General features: G+C 37.7%; 1 protein-coding gene across 6 annotated transcripts in view; it reads right to left on the bottom strand.

The window, feature by feature from the left end:
* The window catches only part of TTBK2 (tau tubulin kinase 2), a 166,055-nt gene that overhangs the window by 29,266 nt on the left and 115,305 nt on the right, over window positions 1–21,484 (bottom strand). For all 6 annotated transcript variants that reach the window (XM_045448015.1, XM_045448014.1, XM_045448019.1 and 3 more), the window contains 2 exons: window positions 15,189–15,346; window positions 7,388–7,604 (listed from right to left, as the gene is read on the bottom strand). In XM_045448015.1, the coding sequence (XP_045303971.1) occupies window positions 7,388–7,604; window positions 15,189–15,346 (375 nt within the window). The remainder of the gene's footprint in view (window positions 1–7,387; window positions 7,605–15,188; window positions 15,347–21,484) is intronic.

Raw genomic sequence — 21,484 nt, 5'->3', positions numbered from 1 at the left:
TCCAAGTCCAAGAGGCACAGAGAACTCACTTCAAAGTCAACAAAAACAGGTCAACATCACAATGTATCATAGTGAAATTTGCAAAATACAAGGATAAAGAGAAAATTCTGAAAGTAGCTATGGACAAAAGGTCCTAGCCTACAAGGGTAGATACATAAGGTTAGCAGCAGACCTGTCCACTGAAACTTGGCAGGCCAGAAGGGAGTGGCAGGACATATTCAACGTGCTGAACAGGAAAAATATGCAGTCAAGAATCTTCTATCCAGCAAGGCTGTCATTCAGAATAAAAGGAGAGAAAAAGACTTTCCCAGACAAAAAAACTAAAGAAGCGTGTGACCACTAAACCATTTCTGCAAGAAATTTTAAGGGGGACTCTCTGAGGGGAAAAAAAAGGACCAAAGCAGCTAAGACTACAAAGGACCAGAGAATATCATCAGAAACACCAAAGTGACAGATATCACAAGGGCACTAAATTCATATCTTTCAATAATCATTCTGAATATAAATGAAATGCTCCAATCAAAAGACATAGGGTATCAGAATGGATTAAAAAACAAGATCCATCTATATTCTGCCTACAATAGACTCATTTTAGACCATACGACACCCACAGACTGAAAGTGAGGGGATGGAGAACATCTATCATGCTAATGGAGGTCAAAAGGAACCAGGAGTAGCCATGTAACAGACAAACTAGATTTTAAAACAAGGACTGTAATAAGAGATGAAGAAGAGCATTATGTCATAATTAGGGGTCTATACATCATGAAGATCCAACAATTGTAAATATTTAATGCCCCTAAGAGCACCCACATATATAAGTTGATTAATCACAAACATAAAAAAAACTCATTAATAATAATACCATAATACTAGGAGACTTTAATACCCCACTTGCAACAGACAGATCATCTAAGCAGAAAATCAACAAGGAAACAATGGCTTTGAATGACATACTGGACCAGATGGGCTTAATAGATACATTCAGAACATTTCATCCTAAAGTAGCAGAATACACATTCTTCTCAAGTGCACATGGAACATTTTCCAGAATAGATCACATGCTGGGTCACAAATCAGCCCTCAAGAGGTACAAAAAGGTCCATATCATACCATGCATATTTTCAGATCACAACACTATGAAACTTGAAATGAACCACAAGAAAAAATTTGGAAAGCCCTCAAATACATGGAGGTTAAAGAACATCCTACTGAAGAAAGAATGGGTTAACCAGGAAATTAAAGAAGAAATTAAAAAATACATGAAAGCAAATGAAAACACAATAGTCCAAAACCTTTCAGATGCAGCAAAGGCAGTCCTAAGAGGAAAATACTTGCAATTTAGGCCTATCTCAAGAAGTAAGAATAGTCCCAAATACACAATCTAAACTTACACCTAAAGGAGCTAGAAAATGAGCAGCAAATAAAGCCCAAAGCCAGCAGAAGAAGGGAAATAATAAAGATTAGAGCAGAAATAAACGATATAGAAACAAATAAACAAACAAAAACCCCAGTAGAACAGTGTCTACCCCTGTAGGTTAAGGTCCATTTGTCCCTAGCTGTTTTCAGAAAAACAGTAGAACACATCAATGAATCTAAGAGCTGGTTTTTTCCAAGAATAAAAATTGATAAACCCCTAGCTAGACTTATAAAAAAAAAAAAAGAGAGAGAGAGAGAAAAAGAGAGAGAGAGAGAGAGAGAGAGAGAGAGGATCCAAATAGATAAAATCATGAAGGAAAGAGGAGAGATCATGGGACACTTGGGAGGCTCAATTGGATAAGCAAGCATCCAACTTCAGCTGAGGTCATGATCTCATGGTTTGCAATTTTGAGCCCCATCCTGGTGTTTCTGCTGTCAGCATGGAGCCCGCTTTGGATCCTCTGTCCTCCTTCCATTCTGCCCCTCCCTGGCTTGTGCATGTGCGCACTCTCTCTCAAAAAAACTAAATAAACATTAAAAAAAAAGAAAGAAAGAGATTACAACCAACACCACAGAAATATAAACAATTATAAAAGAATACTATGAAAAAGTATATGCCAACAAACTGGACAATCTGGAAGAAATGTACAAATTCCTAGACACTCACACACTACCAAAACTCAAACAGGAAAAAATAGAAAATTTGAAGAGGCCCATAAGCAAAGAAATTGAATCAGTTATCAAAAATCTCCGAACAAAGTCCTGGGCCAGATGGCTTCCCAGGGAAATTCTACCAGACATTTAAAGAAGAGTTAATAACAGGGCGCCTGGGTGGCTCAGTTGGTTAAGCGGCCAACTTTGGCTCAGGTCATGTCTCGCGGTCCGTGAGTTCGAGCCCCGCATCGGGCTCTGTGCTGACAGCTCAGAGCCTGGAGCCTGTTTCAGATTCTCTGTCTCCCTCTCTCTGACCCTCCCCCATTCATGCTTTGTCTCTCTCTGTCTCAAAAATAAATAAATGTTAAAAAAAAAAATTAAAAAAAAAAAGAAGAGTTAATACCTATTCTTCTAAACCAATCCTAAATATAGAAATGGAAAGAAAGCTTCCAAACTCATTCTATGAAGCCAGCATTACCTTGATTCCAAAACCAGACAAAGACCCACTAAAAAGGAGAATTACAGGCCAATATCCCTAATGAACCTAGATGCAAAAATTCTCAATAAGATAAATGTACTAGCAAATCAAATTCAACAGTACATTAGAATTATTAACCATGATTAATTGGGACTTATTCCTGGGCTGCAAGGCTGGTTCAATATGCTATGCAACATTTACAAAACAAAGGATAAGAACCATATGATCCTTTATAGGTGCAGAAAAAGCATTTGGCAAAATCTAGCATCCTTTCTTGATAAAGACCATCAAGAAAGCAGAGATAGAAGGAACATACCTCAACATCATAAAAGCCATATATGAAGCTAATATCATCCTTAATGGAGAAAAACTGAGAGCTTTACTCCTAAAGTCAGAAACACGACAGAGATGTACACTCTCACCACTGTTGTTCAACACAGTACTAGAAGTCCTAGCCTCAGCAATCAGACAACAAAAAGAAATAAACAGCATCCAAACTGGCAAAGAAGAAGTCAAAACTCTCACTCTTCGCAGATAACATGATACTCTACATGGAAAATGCCAAAGACTCCACCAAAAAATTGCTAGAACTGATACATGAATTCAGCAAAGTCACAGGATATAAAATCAACTGGTTGCATTTCTATACACCAATAATGAAGCAACAGAAAGAGAAATCAAGGAATTGATCCCATTTACAATTGCACCAAAAACCATAAAGTACCTAGGAATAAGCCTAACCAAAGAGGTAAAAGATCTGTACACCGAAAACTACACAAAGCTTATGAAAGACACAAAGAAAGGAAAAAAGATTCCATGTTCATGGATTTAAAGAACAAATATTGTTAAAATGTCTATACTACCCAAAGCAATCTAACACTCAATGTAATTCCTATCAAAATAACACCAGCATTCTTCACAGAGCTAGAACAAACAATGCCAAAATTTGTCTGAAACCAGAGAAGACCCCAAATAGCCAGAGCAATCCTGAAAAAGAAAACCAAAGCTAGAGGCATCACAATTACAGACTTCAAGATGTATTACAAAGTGGTAATCTAGACAGTATGGTACTGGCACAAAAACAGACACATAGATCAATGCAACAGAATACAGAACCCAGAAATTGACCCACAAATGTAAGGCCAACCTATCTTGAACAAAGGAGGAAAGAGTATCCAATGGAAAAAAGACAGTCTCTTCAGCACATGGTGCTGGGAAAACTGGACAGCGACATGCAGAAGAATGAAACTGGACCACTTTCTTACACCATACAGAAAAATAAATTCAACATGAATGAAAGACCTAATTGTGAGACAGGAAACCATCAAAATCCTACAGGAGAAAATAGGAAGCAACCTCTTTGACCTAGGCTACAGCAACTTCTTGACATGTCTCCAGGGGTGAGGGAAATAAAAGCAAAAATGAACTACTGGCACCTCATCCAGATAAAAACCTTCTGTATAATGAAGGAAACAATCAATAAAACTAAAAGGCAACCAGTGGGATGGGAGGAGATGTTTGCAAATGACATATTGGATAAAAAGTTAGTATCCAAAATCTATGAAGAACTTACCAAACTCAACACTCAAAAAACAAATAACCCAGTAAAGAAATGGGCAGAAGACATGAATAGACACATGTCTATTGTGTCTATTTGGACACAGATGTCCAAAGAAGACATCCAGGTGGCCAACAGACACATGAAAAGATGCTCAAAATCACTCATCATCAGGGAAATACAAATCAAAACCACAAGGAGATACCACCCCTCACACCTGTCAGAATGGCTAAAATTAACAACTCAGGCAACAACAGATGTTGACAAGGATGCAGAGAAAGGGGAACCCTCTTGCACTGTTGGTGGGAATGCAAACTGGTGCAGCCACTCTGGAAAACAGTATGGAGGGGTTCCTCAAAAAATTACAAATAGAACTACCCTATGACCCAGAAATTGCACTAGTAGGTATTTATCCAAAGGATACAAAAATGCTGATTTGAAGGGGCACATGCACCCCAGTGTTTACAGCAGCACTATCAACAATAGCCAAATTATGGAAAGAGTACAAACATCCACTGACTGATGAATGGATAAGAAGATGGAAAGAACCCAAATGTCCACTGAGTGATGAGTGGATACAGAAGATGTGGTGTATATATACGATGAAATACTATTTGGTGCTCAAAAGGAATGAAATCTTGCAATTTTCAAGAACATGGATGAAACTAGAGTACATTATGCTAAGCAAAATCAATTAGAGAAATGATTTCACTCATATGTGTAATTTGAGAAACTTAACAGATGAACATAGGGGATGGGAAGAAAAAATGAGATAAAAACAGAAAGGGAGGCAAACCATAAGAGACTCTTAAATACAAAGAACTGAGGGTTGCTGGAGGGGAGGTGGGTAGGTGGATGGGCTAAATGGGTGATGGGCATAAAAGAGGGCACTTGTCTGAATGAAAACTGGTTGTCATAAGAAAGTGATGAATCACGGGGTTCTATTCCTGAAACCAATAGCACAGTGTATGTTAATTAACTTGAATTTAAATAAATTAATTTTTAAAAAAGAAACAGGATATATAACAGTTATACCTAAAATGTTTAAATAAATAAAGGTCATTATCACAAATATCAACAAGGGATTATTTGGAATTTTAGCTGATGAATTTAATATTAAATATTCAATCAACAAGTTAAACATCAAATTAACCAGGAAAAGCCAAAGTTTTTAATCATTGAACTAGAAGACATAGCAAAAGAAATTACCTAGAATGAAGCACAACAAGATAAGGAGAAGGAAAATATGAAAAAAGATGTTAAGAGATTATGAATGAAGCACAACAAGGAGAAGGAAAATATGAAAAAAGATGTTGAGATTATGTAACAGAATAAAGGCATAATTTATGTTTAATTGGAGTCCCAGAATGAGAGAACAGAGAGAATGAATTAGTGGCAATATTTTGCTAGGGAATGGCTGTACATCTCTTAGAAATGATACAAAATTATGAATCAAAGACTCAGGAAACAAGATATCCCAACCAGGATAAATAAAAAGAAATATAAGCCTAGACACACTGTAGTTAAAATGTACAACACCAAAGACAAAGAGAAAAGCTAAAAAGTCGCCAGGGAGCAAAGACGGGGGAGAGGGAATGGATCATGTAACAAAGAAAAAAAAAAAAAATCCAGAATAACAGACTTTTGAAATTCAATACAGAAGCCAGAGGAAAAATAACTGTCAATCAAAAACTTTGAAGCTAGCATAAACTCTCTTTAAAAATTGAGGCTAGGGGCGCCTGGGTGGCTCAGTCGGTTAAGCGGCCGACTTCGGCTCAGGTCATGATCTCACGGTCCGCGAGTTCGAGCCCCGCATCAGGCTCTGTGCTGACAGCTCAGAGCCTGGAGCCTATTTCTGATTCTGTGTCTCCCTCTCTCTCTGATCCTCCCCTGTTCATGCTCTGTCTCTCTCTGTCTCAAAAATAAATAAAACGTTAAAAAAAAAAATTGAGGCTAAAATAAATACATTAACAACTAAGTAAAAATTGAAAGTCTTTCCAAAAGATCTGAACTAAAGGAACTTCTAATGGAAATACTTCAGAAAGAAAGAAGGTGAGTCCAGGACTTCTAAAAATGTAAGGAAATGGTAAATATCTTTGAAAAATCCACATAAACACTACTGCTACAAAAGAACAGTAACACTCATAATCTAATTTGAGTAATGTTTTTGAAAAGGAAAGAATTAAAAAAATAGAAGAGAACTAAATACAGATTAAATAGTGACAATGGGTGAAAGAAATTACAGTAAGTATGTTCTATGTCAAATGCCATTTCATACTCTCATATACACAGATACCCCTGTGGGCTGGCAACTAAGAATGTCACTAGAGATTTTTATTTTATTTTATTTTATTTACCATTTCTTTATTTTTTGAGAGAGAGAGAGACAGATGGGGGATGTCCCCCAGATGTCTCTTGTCCCACAGACAGGCCAAGCTCCTCACAACTGATCATGGAAAATTCTTTTCAAGATATACTTCATAAAGCATGACTAGCCAATTTTCTATCAGTTATGTTAATAAGTATGAACCCAAAGTCTCATTTCACACCTATACATTTAACTTCTATTCCAAATAAACCTTTATAAAAACATAAGAAGCACCAGAAACTAACTGGTTCATAATTCACTGCCCCTCCATTCCCATTAATCTTCATTTTATCTTCTATGAACTGGAAAGGACAAGGAACAGTAAAGGCAAAAAGAAATTTGGGGATAATATGCCCCAAGATTATTAAAAATTAACCATTTAATTCAGAAATCTGTATCTCTCCCCATATGTACAAGTAGTCCTGCTTATAATCCTAAGGAAGAAAAAATCATGTTGATTATTCAACATCCACTATGTCACCTCGTGATCAGTTCAATGTTTTCCATTCCCAACCCTCATTTCCCCACCTCCACTTGAGGCAATTTTCAGAATGGGTACTCCTAGTTCCCTAGGTCCACACTAAAGAAGGGGCCCAGAGTTTTGTCATATTATTTAGAAAGACTATTACTTCTTTTCTATAGATGTCTCTTCTTTTAGTCTCTGTGTCTGGTTATTTTTTAAAAATCCCTTCATCTTTTTCACAAAATACAAGACGAAGATTAATGTTTAGCATCTATACCTGAGTGCTACGGGCAGAATTAGCCAAGATGTTGCAATTACAAATATATAAATCACTAGCAATACAATGTTCTACTTCTCAAAGTTAAGAATCATGATACTTAGCTACATTAACAGAAGAAAAACATTAAGCACATAGAAAGATATTCTTCCCATACAAGAAATACTAACCTTACAAATCCCAAGCTTTATCTTGTTCCTGTTGGCATCCATCTCTTCCCAGACATCCTTCTCCTGGGGACGTGGGTGCCCCAAAGATCCAGGCAATTTATCTGGTGACACACCAACAGGGATGCCATTCTCCCCATCACTAAGCTGTTCATCTGGAAACACCTCATCTGTATTTTCTCGAAGCAAGTCTCCTGGGATGGGAGTGGCATTGGCAATTCTAAAAATGTGGAGTGAAAAAAAGGTAGAACTTAAAAACACCAGAATCAAGTTACTCTAAGATTATCCTACATTTTGTTTCTGGACTTAAATCATGATGTCTATACATGAGTAAAAGAGTAATACAAAACAAAACCAAAAACCTTAGAAACTTAGGTCATGCCAATTGTACAAAATAAAACTGCTTCTGATCAGTAGAATTTTCAGGCTGATCTAAAAAAAGAAATGTTAACAATAACTCACTGATTCAACAATTATTGCTCTATTTTCTAATAAGTCCCTGTCAATTGTAGTATTTTCTATTCTTTACCCATTTTTTTCATTTAGGGAATAACAAAAACTATAAGCAGAAAAATATTAAGTGTCATAACGATATAAGCAGGTATGTGATCACTTGTATTTTTTAAATAGTGTAAAATGTACCTAGCCTTCTGCAATTACAGACTTTTTACTAAGTATCTACTATATGGAAGGCTCTAGGGAAATGAGAAAGGAAATTCTTGCCCTCTGGGTGAAACTAGAAATTCTTTAATTATACAGTTCTGCATGAACTGACCATGAACAAAATTTTAAAAATATTGACACCTGTCAATATATTTCTTTCTAAGTAATTTCATGTCCTATTTATATGGCTGGTCATCTCTCCCTTAGACCGCTGGCCCATGAGGGGGCTTTTCTAGTTCTTAGTTATCACTCATTAAGTGTTCAGATCCTTGTATGCTCTTAGGTTCTAGAACTATGCTCTGTATATTGGTTGTATTTTATTTTTATTTGTTTGGTTTTTTTTTTTTTTTTAGTAGGCTTCACACCTAGCACAGAACCCAATGTGGGTCTTGAACTCATGACCCTAAGTTCAAGACCTGAGCTGAGATCAAGAGTCAGATGCTTAACCAACTGTGCCACCCAGGTGCCCAGTTTGTTTTGTTTTTAAATATTGCCGACTGAACACAATATTTACCACACAGTGAAACCTTTTCTTAGAAGTGATCTGGAATGTCTAAAAATAGAAAAAACAGTCTTCACTAGACTAACTATACTGACACATACAATGAATATGAGTGGTAAAATAGGCATCTTCTTAGTGAACCACTCCAAGGGTGACAACACTCTGGCCCAGGTATTGTCAATACGAAATGCTGTGAGAACAAAGATCAGTCATTTTTCAGGGACTTATTCTACCTAAGTTGACCTTCGCTACCACCTCTCCCTACTAGGGCCAATAGGAGAAGATGAATCTCTTTATCAATATGTTATAGGTATGTAATTAGAAAAGCACTGATAATAGCTCTCAGGAAAAAAATAGCTCTCAGGCCTGTAAAGTGGTTCTTATAGTTCTGACATTGGGAACACATTGAAAAAGGTAGTTTGGCCTAAAATAGTTCATATTAAGGGATTTATGATAAAAATAAAGTTCAAAAGTAAATAAAGTTCATAAAGCTCATAAACTGGCTACTAAAACATTTTTCAGATATAAGTTCAATGTACTGATTGATGCTAGACATTACAACAGACACTAACATATATGTGCTACATGGCAATCCAAATATTTATTAAAAGAATTCCCTGTATTCTCGAGGACAGAGAATGGCAAAAGAATCAATATTTGAATTCAGGAAGGTCGGTCTACTAGCCCCACAATTTTTTCCCATTTTAAATCTCTCAGTTTTCTTCCAATCCTTTCTTCCCTATACCTAGCTACTATTCCGCAGCTTCTTTCCAACCCCCAACTCGTTGGCATTTCCTTCTCCACTCCTGAGGAAACAAAGTACATCTCCACCTACAAACTGCTTCTAATTTTATTCTATCCCAGTTTCCCTCTTCTCTCATATGCTGCGGTCTAATTCCACACACTTCAAGGGGCTCTCACATCTTCCCCACACGGGCTCTCCTGCACATGACTTAGGTTCCCCTCTGCATTTATTCCCCATTTTTAACCCTTACATAATTCTACTTTCTTCATTCTCCTATAGCTCTGATCCAAATCCGGAGTTTGCGATACGGAAAGAAATTCCTTCCCAGAAAAATCATATTTCATTCAGGAGTTGAATGAATGCAAAAGTATATGTAAGAGTATTATTAGCACATTAGCACATTGTGTGTGTTTGCGTTTGTGGACAAGGTATAAATTACAGAAACATTAAGGAAAAAAAAGTAAGGACATGTATGGAAGAACTGGACAGATGTCAAGAAAAGTACTAAGAACAGACAACCTTTTCACACTTCCTTCCCCATAATCTAAGGCAGGCATTAGCCAACTAGGGCTGTGGGCCAAATCTGGCCAGCTCACCTATTTTTGTAAGTCAAGTGTATGGCATGGGTCATGCTCATTCATTTACATATAGTCTGTGGCTACTATAATGGCAGTGGTAGTGGTGACAGAGACAGCACAGCTCACAGATATTTATCTGGCCTTAATAGATAAGGTTTGCTGAAAAATCAGTATTTTAATTCAGAGGTCAGCAAATTCAGTCACTTCTTAACGGGCCAGATAAATGGTAGGCTTGTAGGCACAATACTTTTCAGGCAAGATTCACTGATGGATGCTAAAACTTGTAGGAGAAAGTACAATGAAAAACAAGTTTTGGGGTGCCTGGATGACTGAGCTGATTGAGCGTTCAACTTCAGCTCAGGTCATGATCTCACAGTTCATGAGTTTGAGCCCTACATCAGGTTCACTGCTGTCAGTATGGAGCCCACTTCAGACCCTCTGTACTCCTCCCTCTCTGCCCTTTCCCTGCCTGCATTCTCTCTCTTAAAAAAATTTTTTTTAAAAAATAAAATAAATTTTAAAAAAAGTTTATTTGAATGGTCTCAAAACATCTTCCCATAAAATAATTACTTACAAAGGGAAAAATAGTAATTTCACAGTGGAAAAATCTAACATCACCCTAACCAGATTAACAACATTAATACCACCAGTAATAAGACATACTGACATCATGTACCTCCTTACTTAATACCCATAATTTCCCTCTGATCTTAGCTTTAAATGTAAAAAATGAGTAGTCTGATAGGGTTCTAAGTTTCCAGGAGGAAGGGCCTCTGACATTTTTGTTTTTTGTTGGAAATTTCTAGTTCTAATGCAGTGTGATCAGGCAGTATAATATTTCTGCTTTATGGAACTATAAAGCATATAGGGTTTCTTGATGACCTAATAACTGATCAATTTTTATTAATGTACCAGGGGCATTTGAGCAGAAGGCACGATCTCTATCTTCAGGATGTAGAGCTAAAAAAAATATGCAAGAAGATCTCCAATTACTCGTGTGTTTCTAGCTATGCCTCCCTGAATCTCTTCTAGTTGTTGCTTCCTAAAGGTGACTGCTGGGATTCTGGAGACTAAATATTATGTATTTATTATGTCCCATTTGTGAATTGCAGCATTAAGCATAAAAAAAGCATTCCATCTTCGTAACTTTTTTTTTTTTTTTTTTTTTGCTTTTTTTGCTTGAATTCTAGACTCTCTGGTATCAGGATCATTATTCTCTTCTTAGGGCTCCCATTTTTTGGGTTTTTCTTTGTTCATCCTTTCTGAAATATTCTTTAGGTCTCTTGTACATAGCATACGTATTTAGCTATGTAAACCAAACTGAAAATCTTTTCATAGAGCAGTTAAGCCCATGCATATTTATTGCTATGATTGATATGTTTGGCCTCAACTCTGTCACAGTATTTTATAATTATATGTATTTTGTTATATTTCTTTCTCTACAAGATGAATCTTCTTTGTACTCTCATTTAGCCTCTTTCTTTCTTTCTTTCTTTCTTTCTTTCTGTTTTTGGGGGTATTTTAGGTTTGCCTATAAAGAAGTTTATTTATTTTGAGAGAGAGAGAGAGAGAGAGAGAGAGAGAGAGAGAGAGAGAGAGAATATGCATGCACAAGCAGGGGAGGGACAAGGGAGAGGGAGAGAGAGAATCCCAAGCAGGTCCCACATGGTCAGTGCACAGCCCATTGAGGGGCTTGATCTCATGAACTGTGATATCATGACCTGAGCCGAAATCAAGAGTTAGACTCTTGAACGACTGAGCCACTCAGGCACCCCTTGCCTTTTTGTTCTAATGGTGTACTCTGGACATACACCTTTTTAAATGCTCTTAGTCCCCTGTTTTCTCATTTTATCTTGCTATAGAGTTTCTTGGTTTTAACCAGTATTGTTTTGTTTTCCTCCATTAGGGACTCTAACTTAATCGATAATGAATGCTATTCCTCCTCTGTCAGCATTCCATTTTCACTACTCTCTCTCTAGCTATTTTAAATGATTATCTTATTTTCATTCCTTTAGGGCTTCCCTCCCCCACCCCCGACTTTATATCAATGCCCCTTATTAAATTTTCATTTGAATCTACTCTCCTTTATGCTCTTTATAATTTTTTTCACTTTTTCATTTTTTAAGTTTATTTTATTTATTTTGAGAGAGAGAGAGAGAGAGCGAGCGCCAGCACACATATGGGAGGGGCAGAGAGAGAGGGACAGAAAGAGAATCCCAAGCAGGCTCCGCACTGCCAGCTTGAGCCCAATGCAGGGCTCAAATTCACAAAACATATTATCATGACCTGAGCTGAGACCAAGTGTCAGATGCTTAATCGACTGAGCCACCCAGGCACCCCTAATTTTTCACTTCTAAGACATCTTTTTTTCTTCCATTCAGTTCAGTCAACTCTCATTTCTTCCTTTCTCTCTCTTCTCCTTTTCCTTTTTCTCCCATCTTCCTCTACTTTGTGGTCTATTTCTGTTCTTAGTTTTTAAATTTCTGATTCAAGGTGATTATCCCTATCTTCAAATGCACAAGTATATTTACTTCCATTTGGGGTTTTATCTTAGAGTTTTCTTCTTTTTCGTGGTTGATTCTCTGAAAGGAAATTTCCTTAGTATGAATTAGATTTCCTCTTCTGATTTTTTTTCAGTAAGACTAATGGACCTTGGAAATCTTTTTCTTGTTCATTTTTGCGGTAGTGAAGTAGTTCATGAGATTTGTAGTTTGTTTGGTGCCCTCTTCTGTCAATATAACAAAGTCCAAACACATTAGTGGATTTTTACTTGTTTTTATGGTCAGAGAGATACAGTATCCTGATTTTATAGTTCTCCTTTTTGTAGGTAAATTTTATTTCCCCTTTTGCCCTTCTGCAATTATTGATGTACTGCCTTCAGCTTGAAATTCATCCCTTTTGCCTGTTCTGTGAAAGTGGATCTGAGCCCTTGAAATATTTTCCTTTGCCAGCTGGCACTGGGGCTTGTGTCAGAGGGCACTGAAGAGACACTGCAAGAGGAAAGTGTTCTGTCAGAGCTCCAGTGTGCAGCTTGGCAAGTCTCTCCAGTGTGTATGGCTCTCCCCAGCACAAGGATCCTGCCACACCTTAGCATCTTCAGCACCTGTTTCCTGCAGCACAAAGAGGTCAGCAACCAACAGCTTCCCTGAGAAATAGCAGTTTTATGGCACAGTGTCTCTGGTGAGACACACCAGCAAATAGTTTTCTCTGACACCCCAGAGAACAGATTTCCATCAAGTTCCAGAGGGCAGATTTTCAGCAAATTCTACCAGGCATCAGAGTGACTTCCTGGCCATCCAGTGAGCACCCAGTGAGCAATCCAACAAGGTCAGGAGCTCAGCCCTGGAGTCAGAGCTGGTGGAGCTCTTCCTTGGATGCTTCATCTTAGCCTTAACAGTAGGAGCTACACTTTGTATTTGCTAGCACCGTATATCTACTTCTTATTAGTCTATGCCACATTGTTCCAATTTTGTATTATAGGTAATGACTCCTTGTATCATCCTTCCCTGTTCAAATTACTATGTAGTTTCTCTCTGCTGATTGGACCCTTCACCACTCAACTGATAAAAGGCACTTCTCCTTTCTGTTTTGTCTCTTTTCTTCTTTCTTTCTGACTTTCTTTCTTCTCTCCCTCACTCCCCCCTCTTTCTTCCTTCCTTCTTCTTTCTTTCTTCCTTCCTTCCTTCTTCCCTCCCTCCTACTCTCTCTTTCTTTTCTCTTTTCTTTTCTTTCTTTCTTTCTTTCTTTCTTTCAGAAGCTATGTATTTTGAATCATAGCTTTTTTTTTTTTTTTTTTTTTTTTTTTTTACCTCCTGGTAGTTCATGACCTGATCTACCTAGACACTTTCTAATAATTTCATTTGTAAGACAGGTTCAGTTTTTCTGGTGTTGGTTTAAGATTGACCTTAAGTCCCATTGCTAATTTTCCTCCTCCCCCCAGTTTTTAGTGATCTGCCTTTATAAAGCCTGGGGGGCAGGGTTGAGTGAAGTAGGAACATAAGAGAGTTGGTGTTTTTTGTTTCTCTCTACTTATTTTGGAGTTTAGGCTAGGCATCCTTTGTCTTCAAATTATGTTGAGGACATGGTTTTTGTGTAGTTTTATTTTTTCTTTCTTGTTATTATGTCTTATTTTAGGAGGAAACATTGAGAGATGGGAACTTAAACTGTCTTCACTGACTTCAGCTACCATGAAGCCCTATCACCTGGATTTTTGCAAGTTTGAGAATTATCTACTTCTAACAACAATCAAAGGAGGAGGACAAAGGCACTAAAACAAGAATCAAAATTTCTAGACAGGTTCCAGCTCTGTTGCTAATATTTACCTACAGTTGGATGATTGATTCACTCAGTGTTAGGATTATTTCCTCTATTGTAAAAGGGAGTGGCTGGACTAGGGCAGTGGGTTCTAAACTCAGAGAAGCAAGAGAAACATTCTGTGCCTTGGACATTTTGATTCGGTAAGTCTGGGGTGGCTCCAACAAATGGGTACTTTAAACAAACATCTGTGATGATTCTAATGTAGACAGTCAGGGTGCCCCACTTAAGAACTCTCAGACTAGCTAATCAAAGATATCATCTCCAGTTATGTAAGTCCATGTAAGCTCTTCTGATTCAATAAGCTCTGGTGATCCCATCTTTCAATATAAAATCAAAAACAATGGATTAGTTTATCACAATTAGCTCCATTTATATGGTGATTTTTCCCTACTTACTTTTTTCATTGTTAACTAAGTAGTTTAAAGCAACCAGAGCAGGTAAAAATGGGTCAGGAAAAAAAAAAAGGACAACCCTGCCCCCCAATTTTAAAAATAACAAACAAAACCAACTGTATTTAATGCATGTAAGGGAGAAAACAAAACCAAGATGATGGCAATACACCATAACCTGTTCCTAAAACACTTTGTAAATTAAATCACCTTCTTACAGCAACAAGCTACATGTTTTGTTCACACTAAACTTAAGCATAGTATAGTTAGGCATAATTGTGGTTCATTCTTTCCAGGCTCCTATATATTCTTTAGAACTAAAATCAAACAATTCCTTCTCATTGTGAGGAATACCCATTGTAAATCTGACCATCAACAAGCCATACCAGCTCAAAGCTCCCATTTCACAGTATGACCTATAAACACTTTCTAAGAAAAGTAAATCTGAACGGACATATGTAAGAGCAATATTTAATTCAAGGAAATCCATAGGCTTTCTCATATGTCTTAGCATTTTGTCATCTGAAGGAACCTGGATGAAATAAAAGACATTTCTGCTAACACAGTACACGCAAGAAAGCCACTGGTAAATAATCTGTTTAGGACATACCCAATTGCTGCAGGGGTCAAACGGGTGTGCAGTTGAGGGGTGGCAGAAGTAGTGGTGGTTGTTAGGGAACCATCAGTTCCAGTCTTCTCCCAGTCAAAAGGATCACTCTCAATTACTCCAAAGGTCTTGATGCTGTTGTCAAACACGGATGTCAGAAGCTAAACCATAAAGAAAAACACTAGAGTAAGCTAACAATAAACATCATTGCTTTATTCCTTGAGAAAGCTGCCAGACTCACAATTGGTTTTGTAGTAGGATTTTAAAAAATAAAACAAAACAAAACAAAGAACAATCGTACAAATGGGGGAATTTGAATAAGGACTATATGTTGATGATGATACTGAATTAATACTGATTTTTCTCAATTGGGTTACCAGTTTACAGTTATGCAGGAGAATGTCTTTGTTTTTAGAAGACACATAATGAAGTGTCTTATCTAAAACCTACTTTCAGATGGTTTGGCAACAGAATATTTGTGTTGTATGTATATACATGTGTATTCAGTTTCAATCATCAAGGTGATCATTTTTTTTGTCAAACGGCATTTTTATATGGTTTGATGTAAGTGATGTTTATATGGTTTGATGTAAGTGAAGAGTGTTAACAGTTGGTATACTAGGTATACAGAAGTTGATTGTACTTCCTTACAATTTTTTTTTGGGGGGGGGCTGAAAAATTATTCAGCTGTATGTGGGTGCATATACACAAATTATCACAAAGAAATCTGCCTCTTTATTTGGTTTATATTACATATTTCAATTTTTTGTCTTCATTTGTTCAAGATCAAATTTTCTTTCTTTTTAATTTTTTTTAGTAGGCTCCACACCAAACGTGGAGCTCATGGTGGGATTTGAAATCACCACCCTGAGTTCAAGACCTGACCTGAGATCAAGAGTTGGATGCTTACCTGACTGAACCACCCAGGTGCCCCAAGATTTTATTGTTAAGTAATCTCTAAACCTAACATGGGGCTCAAACTCACAACCCCAAGATGAAGAGTTGCATGCTCTACTGACTGAGCTAGCCAGGCACCCCTCATTTTTTTGTCTTTAAATTCTAAAACTCTGATGTGACGTGGATAAAGATCTCACAAAGATCATCCTTTATGAGAGTTTGAGGATTAGGATACTGAAAGTTTCAGGGAGGAATAGGGTATATAGATACAAATTTGACAGTCAGCATATACATATGAAAAGGTATTATTTAAAGTCACTGAACTAGATGATATCATCTAAGGAGAGTAGGTAGCAAGAGGTCAAAGGGCAAAGGCCTAGGGCACTCCAACATTTGGCTGGAAAGAAGACTCAGCAAAGGAAACCAAGAAGGAATGGTCAATGAGATAGGAGAATCAAGTGTGCTGTTTTTGATGCCCAGTGAAGAAAACATCTCAACAAGGTGACCAAATGCTATCAATGGTATATTTATAGCTATTTCTGATTATTTGATTGGTTTCTCTCTTTCACCCAAACTGTAAGCTCCAAGAGGTTGGTGCATGTCTGATCATCACAGTATCTAACACAATACTTTATATATAACAGCAGTGTTGTGATTTATAAGTTATAAGTTTGGTCAGTCACATGACCAGAATATATTTCTTATGTATATTTGGTCTTTGTCCATAGTTCCCGGCACACAGCTCCCAAAACCTTGAAATTTCCTAAAAGAAAAGAGCAATAGGAGCATCTTTTGATATAATAATATTTGATCTATAGTCCTCAGTTCCTGAAATCACTTTAGAGACATAAACATGAAATGACTATCTTGTTATTCATAACAAGCCCCTTCCCACCACAACTGGGTTTTTGTTAATGAGGTAACTTTTGGAAAGCTCCTCTGGATAAGGGCTGGCAACAATGTGATTAGAGACTTGTAACTTTCAGTCCCATCCCCTGGCCTCCAGGAAACAAGAGAGGGGCTAGAAGATGAATCAATCAACAATGGTAAATGATTTAATCAATCATGCCTATATAATGAAGTCTGTATAAAAACTAAAAAGGATGTGGTTTGGAGAGCTCTTGGGTTGGTAAACATAATGGAGATGCTGAGAGAGTGGTGCCCGCAGAGAGGGCATGGAGGCTCCACACCTTTTCCCCATAGCTTGCCCTATGCATCTCTTCCATCTGGCTCTTTCAAAGTTAAATCCTTTGTAACAAACCAGTAATCTAGTGAGAAAACTGGTTTCCCAAGGCCTGTGAGCCACTCTAACAAATTAACCAGGCCCAAGGAAGGGGTCGTGGGAACCTTTGGTTTATAGTCATAGGTCAGTCAGAAGTACAGGTGACAACCAGGACTTGCGAATGGCATCTGAAGTGGAGGGCGGTCTTCTGGGACTGAGTCCTTAACCTGTGGAATCTGATGCCATCTATCTCTGGGTAGATAGTGTCAAAAGTGAGTTGAATTGTAGGACACCCAGCTGGTGCCAGAGAACTATCAGGCTGAGGGGGCGGGGGGTAGGGAGAGAAACCCATGTTGGAATTACGAGTCCAGAACCTTTAAATAGTTACTCTCAAAACATTTCAAGAACAAGTATTTGTGATAATATTAACTAAAAGATTCATATAACGCTACCTTTCATTTAAATCCCAAGGAAAAAATAATACATGTAGAAAAGGAAACTAAATAGATAAAAGGAACTGGAAACGGCATGGCTATAAGACCTCACAAATTTGATTTTGGTCATATTTTTGTTGACTTAAGTTACCTATGTTATAGCTTAGACTTCCCCAAATTGTCAGAGTTAGAGGGCTACAGAAAACCCAGAAGGAAGATGGATTGAGACCCAGCATATGGGAACAGAAGTGGCACACCTTGGACTACTCTCTTGACTTTGGAAATAGAGGTTCTCACAGAGCGAGCTGCATGCCTCCTGAAAATGGAATCCCTGTCCCTGAGGCAGTACCCGCCTTGCTGTGTGAGCACTCAGACGGCCACTGCCACACTGCTACAGCCCGTACCGGGCTGCCAAGGAACGATCCTAAGCAGTTTTATGCCAGATGTCCTTTTGTCATGGAATTATTTTCTTACATTTATCAGAGTATAAACATATGCAGCATATGCCTTTGGGCCTCAGATAAAAAAGTCTGTTACTAAGATGGTGACACCAGAGACCCAGCAGCAGAAGGCAGAAGGATGGAACAGAATAGACAGAACAAATAGACCTTCCCTGACCCTCTAATTTATGGGAGGTTCCCCCTTGTTATTCTCCAGCTCAATCTCTTATTTTTTTCTTCCTAACAGCCCATCTAGGCCTTCTGAAAAATTTAACTCCAATGACATCAGACTCAGGGGAATCTTAAAACAGCAAGAGGCAAGCCTGCTGCATTCTGATGCAACCTCTGCTTAAACAGTCCCATTCCTAAACCTGGGAAGTATATTAACAAGATTAGTAAGAAATGTGGTCAGCTTTGGATTTCCTATCATATACTCTGATTTTAGCAATGCTGTGGCACTGTATAAACTGGCTGACATATACATTTTAGTTTTGGGTTCACCAACAGTGTGGATATTTATGGGTTTTATTGGTCTTCTCAACTTGCTAAACAATGCTTCACATCACTGGAACACTCTAATAAAAATACTTTTGTGGTCTTTTGTCAGGATCACATGATTCCATTAATTACTGACAAGAATTTCTAATAATTCTTCATATAACTCTGTAGTTCTTTCACTGCATTTTTATCAACCAGTCATGTTAGTATTTGTTTTACAGTTAGTATTTGCTGTGTTCGTGGCCACCTCTCCAAAGAAGTCGAGATGGTAAAAAAACAGGGCTTTTTGGAATGAGTCAGAAATTGGGTTCAGACACCACTTCCAGTACCACTACTGGAAACCACCAGTTTTCCCAGGCAACAGGTCTAAAGTAAGTTTCCATAAAATGGGGATAATAACCCTACCCATGTATTGCTATGGCATTGTTAGGTATCATTACCGTGACAATAATGTGCAAAGGCACCAAGAGTTCTTTTATTTTTTAATTTAATTTTTTTTTCTTTTTTTTTTGAGAGAGAGTGAGTGAGCGGTGGGGAGGGGCAGAGGGAGATAGAGAATCTTAAGCAGGCTCCATGCTCAGTGCAGAGCCTGATGTGGGGCTTAATCCCACAACCCTGGAATCATGACCTGAGCCAAAATCAAGAGTCGGACACTCAAATGACTGAGACACCCAGGCGCCCCCCACCCCAAGGGTTCTTCTTTATCCAATCTGATGCTATGTTAGTTTCCCACTAACCAGTAACTGTGTCACCTACGTGTGGAGTCTTGTGGTGGAATTCAAGGTTAAGATTTTCCTATTTACTCCTCAGAGATATTTTCCTTTCTCAAAATACTTTAAAAAGGATTATTTAAATTACGTGGTGGTCACAATAGGGTTGAGTGTTTTTAATCATTATGTACATTTCTGAAAATGTTGGCCCAGCATTTTTTTTTTAATCTGAAATAATTAAAGATTAATAGTAAATTACAATAATAGTACAGAGAAATCCCCTTCACCCAGTGTGCTCCAATAATAACACCTTAAATAGTTAGAGTTCAATATCCAAACCGGGAAAATTACATGGGTACAATCCACAGAGCTTATCAAATTTCACATTTTAAATGCACTCACATGTGTGTGTGTATTTGTACATGTATAAAACTAGAGAATTTTATCATCTGAAGAGATTCATATCCCAGCATCTTTTTCTTAGAGTTGCTATCCTCTTTCAGAATTTAATTTATCCTCTTTCAGATATTCGGGGGCACCTGGGTGGCTCAGTTGGTTGAGCATCAGACTCTTGCTCTCAGCTCAGATCATGATCTCACAGTTGTGAGAAAGAGCTCCCATGTGGGCTTTGGGCTGAGCATGGAGTCTGCTTGGGAGTCTGTTTCTCTCCTCTCTCTCTCTCTCTCTCTCTCTCCCTCCCTCCCCCTATGCCCTTCCCCTGCTCATGCTTTCTCTCTCTCAAAAAAAACCCCATAATATTCATAATATGATCTCTGTTTCAATCATGGCTATAATTCTGATAGCTTCACTTACTTTAGTTTAACAGATAGAAAACAGCATTTATAGATTTCCTTAGTAGGTGATTGTGGGCAAACTAAGATTAAATTGAATTTTCCTAACATTTGCTGAAAACTTAGGTGCCAGGCACAGTGTGAGGATAGTGCAAGACAAAAAAAGAAGACATGGTTGTACCTCCAGGACTTAACGCCAGCTGGGAAGATACACTTATACATAAATACTAAGCACTGATAAACTTGGACGTAGTTTCCCAAAACACTATAACTCTTTCCAAAAGCAAGTGCCAGCCATTATTCTAAGACATGCATAAAAGATTCCTGGTTAAGAGCAAAACAACTCTTCTCTCTAGGTGTGGACTAGATGGCTACTGGATGAGGTGTTGGCTATGTGCAACTTGTTAAGATGGAAATGTTTTCTGGCAAGAAATTCTGACTTTTAAGGGCTTACAAAGCAGAGACATTCAAAGTGAACATGGCTTTGTAAAACAGCATCATTTAACACTCTGATTACAAAATATATTCATTCCAGTCTTGGCTCAGAACATACAAGACATAATGTTTTTTGACTTTTGATGTAGCTAGGGAAGCAGTCATGCTAAATACTGGTTTTTTTTGTTTTTTTTTGGTTTTGTTTTTTTTTTGCTTGTTGATAGAAGATTTCGTTATTGTTTTTAACCACAATGGTTGTCCAATGAGGAATTTAAAATTTTGAAAGAACAGTAATTAAACTCATATTCCCGAACAGATACCAAACTGTAAAATTAACCATATGGACAGCATTAGTTCACAAAGTGTTCAGATTCAAAGCAGAGTAATTTTTCTCAAAATGAAGTCCATAGGAGGACTCTGTGAGGGAAGCAAGAGACAGAAGATGCAGTCAGACCTTTTTGGAACCTGATGTGACACTGATACTAGTCATGAGAACATACCAGGCACACCAAAATCTTTTCCCCAATTATCTTTCTCCTTTCCACCTGTCCTCTGCTCCCACTCACTGCTTATGAGAGATCAGAGAGCAAGAAAGAACCAAAAGAAAATATTTTGCCTGCTCTCTCTCTTCCAAAAGTAGTAAAATTATTATATTTTGTTTTGTTATTAGATGACAAAGACACAGAGAAGCTCCTAGGAGAATGTCCAAATGAAAAACATGAGAATAAGAATATGTTAATTTAAAGTAATTATAAACAGGGGTGCCTTGCTGGCTCAGCTGGTTCAGCAACCAACTTCACTTCAGGTCATGATCTCATGGTCTGTAGGTTTAAGCCCCACATCGGGCTCTGTGCTGGCAGCTTGGGGCCTGG

This window comes from Leopardus geoffroyi, chromosome B3 (assembly GCF_018350155.1).
Source record: "Leopardus geoffroyi isolate Oge1 chromosome B3, O.geoffroyi_Oge1_pat1.0, whole genome shotgun sequence".
NCBI classification, from domain to species: domain Eukaryota; kingdom Metazoa; phylum Chordata; class Mammalia; order Carnivora; family Felidae; genus Leopardus; species Leopardus geoffroyi.
Note: the sequence above shows the minus strand (reverse complement) of the source record. Positions and strands in the feature narration are given on the sequence as shown.